The sequence below is a fragment of the Diuraphis noxia genome, unplaced genomic scaffold (genome assembly GCF_037042655.1).
Source record: "Diuraphis noxia isolate RWA-SAM2 unplaced genomic scaffold, SU_Dnox_SAM2 contig0005, whole genome shotgun sequence".
NCBI classification, from domain to species: Eukaryota; Metazoa; Arthropoda; class Insecta; order Hemiptera; family Aphididae; genus Diuraphis; species Diuraphis noxia.
The window spans coordinates 43,319,772-43,332,000 of NW_028301715.1; the positions used below are offsets into that span (position 1 = coordinate 43,319,772).

Below are 12,229 nucleotides of genomic sequence, written 5' to 3' on the forward strand. Positions count from 1 at the left end.
CTCGGAGTCCCTGCTATTTTTAACCACCTTTGTCAAGTGACTGTTGGGAGTTAATTTTTTCCTCCAAATTCATCAAAATCTCGTTTTTTATTGTTTCTTTCTTTAGATTACCAACTATTGTTAAGTTGACAAAATCTTCGATGTTAGCCGATAGACAAACTTTTATCTTGCACAAGATCCAGGGTGAACGGAATCGAGACTTCGGCACCTCCAAAAGTAAACCAAGGATAATCATCTGAATACCATCAATAGACTAACGATGAGACTCGAGGTACAAATGAGATTCAAACGATCGGATATTGTACGTTTTTAAGGGGGGGGGGGGGTGCTGAGGACATAGGCCTAACAACAACTAGACAACACGTCTATTGAAACAAATTAAAACAGTTGTAGGTATATTATACCAATTTTTTTTATTTAATTAGGTACATGTTTTATTAATAATTGACAAAAATCGTCTTATGGTTTATTTTGTTTATTATATATTGAATATCGTACATAAATATTATATTATTTGTATATATTATATAAATACCTGACATTTTATATTCACTTAAAATTACGGTGATGGGTGTTGTATATAAGTATAATAGGAGTATAGGACGATGCAATTATTTGCTTTTTATATAATTATTGTTTTTTCTACAGATAAATAATTATGTTACTCGTCGAGTTCGATAGAAACATGGAGTAAAAATTTAACTTTCTGCATAAATTAAATAATTTAAGTCATTAAGTTACAGTGAAATTATACAATTTTCTTATTACATTTCCGGTAAGTTTTGGACGAAATTTTGTCCCATTCACAGTTATCTATTCTGTTTATGCATTTTACGATCATCCGTTTGTATGGATTCAAATTCTCAATCAAACTCAAAACCAATCTTTGGCTTGGTTTGATTATTTTATTTTTCAAACGTGACATTATATGTTTTGTTCAATGTTTTGTACGTATTGTTAATATCAGTTGTTCAATAATATGAATACCTACTTTAGTAAGTATTATTACGTAATAATATCTACTTTTCTAAACTTGTCTTATCACTGAACGGTGTTTTTTCTTACGATTTTAATCAAATCCATTTAACTGAGTTTAGTTTGTTTACAACAATTTTTCCATTACTTTAAAAAGCGTATAGTACCCATATTGTTTTGTCTATACCTAAGTAACAATAGTCGTGGTAAATAAAATGCGTATACAAGAACAATAACCGATTCGGTTTGCAATCATTCTAGAAGTGCGTTATTTTAATCGTTTAATATTATATAATATTGTAGGTAAATACTTATAGTAAAACGTAATTTTACGTTAAAGCAGATTCGAAATCGTATTTATTGGATTTGTTTAGGGATCATTATACAAGATCAGCTGTTAAGAATCCGTGGGGCTGCAGAGTATGCGGGTATATGCATGTTTTGTTTTAAAATATCGTCCAAACTAGGGCGGTATTGTTTATGTTTGCTTTTGAGTTTTGCCGAGTTTGTCTATACTTAAAGTCGTGCGGTAATAAATTACATGGAACTCGATTCAATTGTGTAAATGGATAAAAAAAAAAAAAAAAACGGCCTACGAAAATATGACCTTTATCGCTGTTTGTGCCGATTTTGAATATATGTATAATAAATACAGAGTGATTCACCGATAGTGTTCACAGCATTTTCGTATTTTAATTTAATTTCATAGCTTAGCAATGATTGTTTTCTAGTTTTGATTATGAGAACTTTTAAATGTTATAACCCTCAAAGACTATTTTTTTCAAATCCTTGAAGAATTTTTTTATACTATTCTTAAGGCGAGTTCAAACACAGATAACTGTTTTTAATGTAAAAAATGTTTATCGTTTAATTTTTTTTTTGAAAATGATGATTTACGTAATAAAAAAATTCCAACGAGTAGTTTTTCAATTAGTTTAAAATGATTATATACCAAGGATAATAATCTTTGAAAATTTTGTTGAAAAAGCATAAACTAGATGTGAAATTGAATTTAGTGTTATAATTATTGTAATCGGACCATTAAAAAAAAAATTTATCAATGTCGAATATTAATCACTGAAATGTCTAAATCACTATAGCTCCCATATTACATTTTTTCATATTTTCCATTTTTGTGGACCTGTTACTACCTTATAGGAAACAAAAATAGTTAATTAAATAACTCATAAGTTACTCGTTCGAATTTTCATTCCGGTACGTCAACATTTTCAGATAAATCGTCCGCTAAATAATTTGTCTGCTGTGGAAAAGGAACCGATTCTAATTTTCTCCAAAACGATGCGGCCCTCTGGTAGTCTATTGCATAATATTTAAAAACTAAAAACAACAGATTTTGATAACTACCTATACGTTATTAAAGAAAACAGAGTGTGGTTAGCGTGCTCGGAATCACCCTGTGTATAAATATATCTCACCATCATAATTATACGCTTTCAAAACTGGTGCTCTCGCAGACCGATATTTAGTTTTTTTTTTTTTTTTTTATGAGCGAGGGCGTTGACATGCCGCTATTTATGGCGAATTTCGTCGTTGAAAATGAAATAAAAAATGTTTAAAAATAATTCCACGAACACTATTATCATTTTATGTATACGTGCTATAATATTATTACTATAAATAAACGGAGTGAATCGATGTCTTGGGTTGTACGTTTAAATAATAATACTATAAGAACGATCGGACGGTAAATGACAACGCAACGGAATTCGTGTTCGCAATATTCGTTCGTCGTCTTAAGACGTTACAATCGAGACTAAAATACAACAGAATATTGTAACGGTTTACACATAATATTATATAAGGATTAAACATAATAATAATATGCAATTACACAATGCGTATAATATTAATAATAATAATAATGAGTGGGTAACGGAAATACATAATATTTTATCGAATATAATAATAATAATAAATATATTTATAATCTTATATTAGTTTCTTTGTATATAATATAATATTATTTCGTTTAATAGTTATATAATAATTAATAATGCGAAAACAATCGGTCGCACCGACCAGGACAGTCGTACCTGTGTACTATATAATATATATTTTTAGTAACATCATTATACAGCGGCGGAGTAGCCGCTCACGCAGTGTCCATCACCTGTCGTCCGAACACGGTTCGTTGAGCGGTTCGCTGTCCGAATACTGGAGTAGACGCATGCTGCGCGTGCTGCACTCGTCAGAACATCCGCCCCCGGCACCGGAACTCGTTATGATGTACCTGTTCCGGGGCGACGCGCTACCGTGGCCGCCAGCTCCCAGTTGAGAACCGTCCGAACCCTTGCGCCGGCCGTAGTCGGCAACGGTGAGACCGCCGCCCAGACCGGCTGTCGAGTCGCCGGCAGACGCCCAACAACACCACCGGCATATGATCCGCTTGAACGCGAACCGGAAGTCCTTGCTGAACAGCGCGTAGATCATTGGGTTGATGGCGCTGTTGCAGTAGCCCAGCCAGAACATGACGGAGAACAGGGTGGGTTGTATGCACGTGGGGCAAAAAGCCCTCACCAGGTACATGGTGAAGAAAGGCAGCCAGCACACGATGAAACCGCCGACGATGATGCCCAGCGTCTTGGCCGCCTTGGTCTCCATCCGGAACCGTTTCACCTGGGCCTTGATGTTCCGCTTGCCGCCGCCCATCATCTTCGACGTGAACTTGGACTTGCTGTTCGAGGACCCGAGGCCACCGCGCACCAGTCCGACCTCGCTTCCTCCACCCGCGCCCGGTCCACCACTACCACCGCAGCCGCCACCAGTGGACTCGTCGTACGACGGTGACGGCGACAGTTGGTCTTTGACTGACGCGACGGAACAGGACGCCGGTCGCCCGCCCGTTGTTCCTCCGCCACCGTGCTGGTTGTGGTGGTGATGATCGCCGCCCGGTGACGACGACGTCAACAGGAGACGCGAGTGTGGCGAGGCCGTGTCGCCGGCGCTGCACCGGCGGTGTTCCTTCCGGCTGCCACCGGCCACACGCAACTGACACGCTGACGTGTCGGCCACCGACCGGACGGTGGCGGCCCGCTGGTGTTGGTAAGTCTCGGCCGCCGTGTAATGGACGGCGTAAAGTGGACTGGAACTAGTCGGCGACGTCGTGGACGAGAACGAGCTCCGAGACTTTTGGCTAAGCGTCTCGGGCGGTGAGTTTCCGTTTGCGTCTACCGAGTTGTTGGCCGTGGTAACGGTGGCCACGGCCGCGGCGGCAGCCGCTGCGCTTATGCAGTCCGAGCTCGGGTAACTGACGCTGATCTTGATCCGCTCGTGGTTGCTGCGCCGGACTGACGCCCGCCGACTGTTCGGCGGTCGGTTTACGTCCGGCGACCCACCGCCCGGGCCGTTGGCCGCGGCGACAGTAGCGGATGACGGCGACGCGTTGGCCGCGTGCTTAAGTGACGAACCGCGGCCGCGGTGAATGCGCAACGTGAGTCTCTGCTCGTCGAACCGGTTGCCGAACGTCCGGCGACTGCGCATCGTCCGGAATCCCTGGTTGATGGCCCGGGTGGTGTGGACGGCCGCCTTGTAGATGCGCCAGTAGAAGAACAGCATGACGAACATCGGTATGTAGAACGAACCCAACGCCGAGTACACGACGTACCACTTGTTGTTGGGCAGCTCGCATATCCACGGGCACGACGGCGGCAGCTCCTCCTGCTGCGGCCGGCTGCCGGTGCCGTTCCGGTACAGCTCGTTCCGGATCAGCACCGTGGACGCCTCGGCCGGTATGTGCGTGTCCCGCCAGCCGACCAACGGCGGCAGGCATATGACGAAGCTCAGCACCCAGACGATCACCACCAGCACCTTGGCCCGGAAACTGGTCATCAGGCTCGGGTACTGCACCGGCCGGGTGACTGCCAGGTACCGGTCCAGCGATATGGCGCACAGATTCAGGATGCTGGCCGTGCACATCCACACGTCCACGGCCAGCCACACGGAGCACAGGTAATCGCCGAACAGCCACACCTGAAACGTGACATTACAAGTGCGTGGTCAGTGTTGTTTTTTTATTAATTTTATTATTACGATTAGAAGCAAACACCTACACTTTTTTTTTTTAATATGGCAATATCGAAAGGTGACGAAAGGTATAAGAAATTATTTCCCATTTCCCAATCACCCTCCCTCCCACGAACAAATTTACAATTCTATTGAGATCCACAATAAATATATGATTGTAATAAATATATTTTATTTTATTTTTGCGATTAGAGAAATCGTTAAGAAAATATGAGAATTTTTTGATTTAATTATCAACTTTTTTAATTCCTATATGAACTTACGATATCATCGTTTTTACCATATTTTATAACTAAAATAGTTTACCGAGTTTTGACAATAGTAAATTGACACAAATTGGCGCTCAGTATTATTCTTTAAAAGTGCTCAGCTGTTAGTGTATCTACGCACAGTGTCAGTATGTATAATATGTATCGTACGATGTCGAGACGCATCTGCTGAATAAGTGTTGAAACAAAAGTGTGTTCGAAATGCATTTTTTTCATTCCTGTTGATACCACGCCCCCTCCCTACTCTGTGCCTGGTTCGCACTTCTCCAACCTCATTTGTCGGAAACGTACATGTGAATAATGTATTCGATCATAAAACCTACAGCCCAACGTGTGTAATGTAATGATACTATATGTACGACGATGACGTGCACTTTCGCTGAAAACGAAAATTTATTTTAACGCCGCAAAGCATAGTATCATGTTTACGCTTTTAACGTTTGTGACGGCCTCACACTTTTTTTTCACCTACAGCCCTTCGAATGATTACAATATTTAATAATTTATTTTTTTTCTCATCTTGAACGCGTCTTGGCTAAAAGTCACACGTAAGTAAAGTGACCGTACGCTGTGATAACAATATAATATGATACTCGAGTATTTCTCTCATGATCGTAATTATTATATTGCTTGATCAGCGATATTCCTGTAAAATTTGCCAAGAAAAGTGTTAAAAACAACTTCAATGTAAAAGTTTGATGCGTTAAAAAAATAGTCTTCTATACTAAGCCATTATACTTTCATTAAGATGTTTGAAAAAAAAAAATTCATTAATGCATCAATTAATTTTATGAACAAACATTTTATTATGGACTCTCGATAGTAAAATACATAGTTTCATCCCGATCTTTTGATACTTATAGATCCAACATTGACAATTAGTATTTGCGACTAGTAATATTTTTCTTTGCGATGCGACATAATATTATATTTTATCATTTCCTTGTCCGAGAGCTGGCATACAGAAATAAAAGAAAAATACAATAACCATTCGTAATATTTTTTTACTGAATAAAACACTTTATTATAATACGTCTCATTCTGTCTCGGCATACATGATAGAACCAACAGAATAGGAATTATTACGGGATTACCTTCTTATCGGGTCAATTATTTTTATTGCAATCTGTTCAACGTTGTAATCTCGTTTTCCTCAATACAACATCTACCTATGTATATATAACAACTGAACGAATCTATATTGTATAACAGGTCAATGGTTTCATTGTGACAACTTAACCGTGTTATGATTAAAACGGTTGGTCCGTTGTCGCGAAATATTTGACATCTATGAATTTGCCTCTGTTCGCAATGTTTAACCGCGCAATAAATCGTTCACGGGTGGAAGTAGATAAGTTGACAAACAGTGTGATCGTAGTTATCATCGTCGTCGGATCGAAAATAAAACACCACAATAATTATTATGTTTGTTTGCTGTCAAATATTACAGAGTGCCATGATCGGAAGAATAATAATATTATAATATTAACCGCCTGTACTCTTATGTACCAAAATTGCCTATTAACCACGCCGACCAACTGGTGGTAATAAAAATTATATAATGGGTATGACAAATAGTATTATTACTTATTAGGTATGAATTAATTATAATATCCTGGGCCATAGCAAGGAATTTTCTATAGGAAGGGTCTTTCATCATCTTTCATACTGCCTCTTAAAAGATTTTTTCTGGTAACTAAATAGCACAATGCATTCAATGATTGGAATTATTCGCCTTTATTTTGTTTTATTATTTAAACTCTTATCATTTATCACCAATGCACTACAGGCACTATCAATACACCATGGACACTTAACTATAAATTTACTATAATATAATATTCAGTATTTATTCAGTTAAAACAAAATTATTTTAAAAATAAAGATTTTAAATTTTAGAATATATTATTATATTAGATATTTTTACATTTTATTCTTTGTTAAAGGGGCGTTTGAACCCACTACCCCCCCCCCCCATAGCTATAGCCCTAATAATAACATACAATCTCGGTTGAAATTAAAAAAAAAAATAGGGACGACGGTGCTAGAATAACGACACTCCGTAGGTAACCCAGAACATCATAAAACTATTTTCTGGGACCTCGTCGTGTGTGCTTATAACGTTTTTTTGTTTTGTGCAGGTTACTAATTGTTACCTAATAATAATGAAAATAATGATATATTATCAAACAATCTTCAAGTGGAAATGTTGGCCTTGCCATGCAACGTGGTAACGCACCTGATTAATTATTGTAAAATATCGATAAAAAAAACATTTACGTAGGTCAGGTCAGGTCAGGTTACGTTATTACAACGGAAAACTTTCCGTCACAGTTCACGGGTCAGTGTACGTGTTTCATAAAGTGGTGGCGTGAATTTTTTTTTTGTCGATGATTAAAATTCGTTGGCACATTATTATTATTATTATGTATCGCACACTACTCTCCGTTTTATCGGTTTACATAGTATGTGTGCGAGCAAAAAATAAAACATAAATACGAAACGCTCGAGCCGCTGTTGTCGTCATGACATTATAATAATATTATCACGTCATATTGTACACAAGTACACAACGCGCGTGTATGATGACTGGGAATTTTCGTGGATTTAATTTTTGCCCATCGTATATCTATAAAACATGCACGTGATAATATGTGCGCCGCGCCGTGAATTGTTCGGTTCGAACAGTACTCGAAACGCTCGTGATAAATCAATACAATAATAATATTATCATTTAAGAACAACAATTATAACAATAATCATGATATAATATAGTTCGCGTGTTTGTTTAATACAAGTGGATGAATCGCGGATAAAAAGTGATACAAACAGGAGAGGAATATTTCACAGGATAACGTTGCCGGTGCACGGATAATGTTGTGTACACGCTTTTCGTGGGTGGGGGGGAGGGCGGTTGGTGGTGCATAATATGGGTGGTGCTGTGGAGCATATGAAGGGAAGGGGAGGGGGTGTACTGTTGTAGCATATTAGCTGATGGTGTGTGGTGAGACACATACGCTATTATAGCTATAACGGCTTATGTGGTACGGGCGCGATGATAGATACATAAAATGCATCCAAATTTCGATACAGATTTGCTCTAATTTGTCAGTATCGTTATGATTTTTCATAGGGCGCATCTCGTTAGGTTATATTATCAGGTGCCTTTAATATTCCTATAGGTACTATTTTTTTACCTTGTTCATTGTGACGTATATTGCCTATATATATATATTATGATATATATATATATATATATATTATGATAAAATATTGTACTATAGTCATGGTATTTTTATATTTTATTTTATTTTCCTCACATCCGTGAGAATTTATAGAACTGATAACTTAATGAATCTATGAATTTACAACAATACCACAATATTAATTCATCTACGTCTTCATATGCGCAAAATCATTTAAAAAAGTTAGTTTATCATTATAAATTTGACTCCAATATTATAACACCTGCTCTTATCTTAAATGTATACGTTTAAATGTATTTATCGATTAAATTATCTATTACGGTGTGTTCGAATAATTCATATTTTTTCCAGGTTAATCGTATTTTTATTAATATAAAATATATAAGGCACTTAAGACTTAATCACGACGTCATCAATACATTACGAATATATAGTAAAATATTATGATGTCTGGCCTGTCCGGTTTTTTCTCGGTTGATTATTTGATTTACCTATATTCAACAACGTAAAATATAAAAACATAGTTTAATCGATTAATGCATCTGAATTACGAGTAACTGCGTCGAAATCAGTACCATACGATATTATATACACGCAACTCTGTATAATTATGTTATGTGATTATTATTGTTTCGACATATTGTTATTTGTATAATATTATTTACACACACAGACACGCGGTGGATTTGCTGATTCGTAGGTATTGTGCAGTTGGTGGGGTAAATAATTGTTATAGGTACATATTAAATTATAATTGGATTATATTTTATTTGTTGCAGATGATTTGAAAATATTTTATTTAGTTTTCCTGCGGTATAATATCACGCAATAATGATGGAATAACTACCGAGCAAACCTTCGTCCCAGAGTGCGTCTCGTATTTCTTTTATGTACGTCTCAATTCATAATCTCGAATCTATATACCAATATATATATATATACGTATACAAAGATACAGTTATAAACGTAAAACAAAAATATCTTGTATCGTGAGGTGACAATGATGAGACGATGGGTTTTTTTCCCTCGATATTAACTCACGCGCGACCCTTGAGCGCGGTGTCTTCGACAGAGTAATGCAACCGCTGCAATTATCGCGACACCGACTTGTCACGTTTATCGACAGCGTTTTCGTTTATATCGCGTAAATTCAAAAACGTCCATTGAATCAAAAGGGATTTGTAACGGGAGCCTTTATAGATATACATAGGTACGTATACACTACAGTCGACCGTCCACCCGTCCACCCGATAACGTAGCGGACGGTCTGACGTGGAGTATAAAAGGTCAAACGCTTTGACAGCTATACATATAGAATAACACAACTTTTCCGTTCAGCCATGTCTATTTATATTTTTATTATTATTATTGTCATGCATACGAGAGACGTTACTTTTGTCGGCGATCAGTCAATTTCCTGTTAGGAAACTTTGCAGGCAGACTGCTATGTATTACAGCGACTCGCGATTCGACGCCTGACGCGCTACACCTACACCCGAAAAAGTGGTCTGGGAACGATGAAAATTTATAGACGCGATGTGCATGTCAGTGTGGAGACAACTGCAGCAGCAGTCGGAATGGTTGATCGAAAAACGAAAAAAAAGTTACCGAAATAACAGCTATACATATATATATATATATACACACAATGACACCGGCGCCGGTGAGTCTAGGCGACTTTCGATGAATAACAGTAATATATATAAACTGACGCTGACCGTGTCATCGTGACAACACGACGTATCAATGATGGTTGAAATATTTTTCCGTAAAAAAACATTTAAAAATGTGGAAATTATAGGTTCGCTTTCATGTGTGTTATGAATTTTCTCAACACAAAATATTTTAATAATACACGAACTACACATTACTATTTAGAGTCTAAATGCGGCCCGCGATAATAATTTTAATAATTTATAGTTAGTTTAAAAATATTATACAACACGTAATCTTTGCTGATAAAAATTGGCATTTCTCACGAGAAGTTAGTTGTACAATTATTGAACAAAAATAGATATTATGTATAGAAACATTGTACACGTTATCTACGTTTCGTTAAACATCGATAATAATTTATTATCCAAAAAAATGTTGACCATATTTGGGAGCAAACTTTTTCACTAATGAAATATCGGAAAAGCAAATATGCTTCACGATTAACCGATGGTCACTTAAACGCTGTATTGAGAATTTCTACATCGAAAATAAAACCTGCTATCAATAAACTTGTTGATGCTATTCAAACTCAAAAATCACATTAATTTTTATTTATTAATTTTTTCCAATATTATACTATACATTAATATGTATTTTTTTATTATTATTATTACGTGTAATTATTAGTATAACTTTGTTTGTAGATACCTCGATAATTAGTGTATACCAACCAGTGATGTACTAAGTACTTAAATAAATTAAATTTTAAATTACTACAACATTTCGTTTAAATAAAATAAGGTGTATTTAAATTATGGCCCGTGAAAAAATGTATTTTTATTTTTTGGCCCTTGACATCAAAAAGGTTGCCGACACTTGATTTAGTCTATTGTTGAAAACACTTTTTGGATTTTTTTTGTTTTCAATAAATCGATTTTAATTACTATTCAGCCAAACATCGCAAAGAAAATGTCTACGGCAACAGCAGGATACGAAGGAAGTCATCTGTTGTATTAGAATATGATAAGTTAGAAACTTAACACTCCGAGAAAAGTGCGCGATTTAGGTTAGGTTATCTTTGGAAAAACGTTATTCAATGTTATAGACTATTACCTAACCTTGTGTTATGTAAAATGTGACGAACCGTATGTGTCGTAACCTAACCTAGTCGATTGTCGGGTAAACGGTAACTGAAGATAATTTTTTTCTTTAACAAATACCAAATTTAATGCTCCTACATTAAAAGCAGGACACGCATAGTTCCTACACTCTATTTATCATATTATTAAAAAATCTCAGAATATAATTAATGGATAATCAAACCGTTTTACAATTTTATTAAGAAACTTAAATGCGATTTAAGTCCCGATTTTACCCACTAAATATCTTCCTCGAGATATTTCTTGTTTTGACATATACAATTTTATTTCCTGACTTTAGTAGTTTTCTTTCTGAAAATTTGATTGAATACATTTGAAGGAACGATCATCATCCAACGTTATTCCCCGATATTTCTACACATTATTGTGTATTAATGACTATTCGATATTCTTGTGAGGCCGTTACATCATCCCAAACGTCAAACTTGTTAACGATATTATATTATACTTTACACAACTTCACTGCAGAGTCGACTAACAAGCATGTATAGGTAGTTATTTTAAATAGTAAAATCTTCATAAATCAAGATTGATGTATGAATTCGATAATGGAATAGTGTTATAGATCACTTAGTCACTTAACTTGAAAAAAAAAATTATAAAAATGTATTTTAAAATATAGAATCTATATCAGATACATTTTAAGTTGATTACTCATTAATAGTTGTCATCTGTTTTCTACTTTTTTTAGTACTCGTCGAGTCTTATAGTTTTATGCAGATTAAAATATAACTGTCTTAAAAATTTGGTGTTGATTAAATTTGATAGGTAATTTTCAAAATAAAATAATTAATATTTATTGATATGTACATGAACCAATAAATACTTCGTGGAAAATAAAATGTATTAATGTTAATAGGTCACTTCAGGAAAATCTTAAACACGGCAATTTATTTATTTTTCGCTATAATCACATTAA

The 12,229-nt window shown here is 36.2% G+C and overlaps 1 protein-coding gene across 1 annotated transcript in view; it reads right to left on the reverse strand.

Moving 5' to 3' along the window:
* Positions 1 to 396: 396 nt before the first annotated feature.
* Positions 397 to 12,229, reverse strand: part of Oamb (Octopamine receptor in mushroom bodies) — a 47,986-nt gene continuing 36,153 nt past the window's right edge. The window contains exon 2 of the mRNA XM_015516939.2: positions 397 to 4,965. Coding sequence (XP_015372425.2) covers positions 3,103 to 4,965 — 1,863 coding nt within the window. The 3' untranslated portion in view covers positions 397 to 3,102. The remainder of the gene's footprint in view (positions 4,966 to 12,229) is intronic.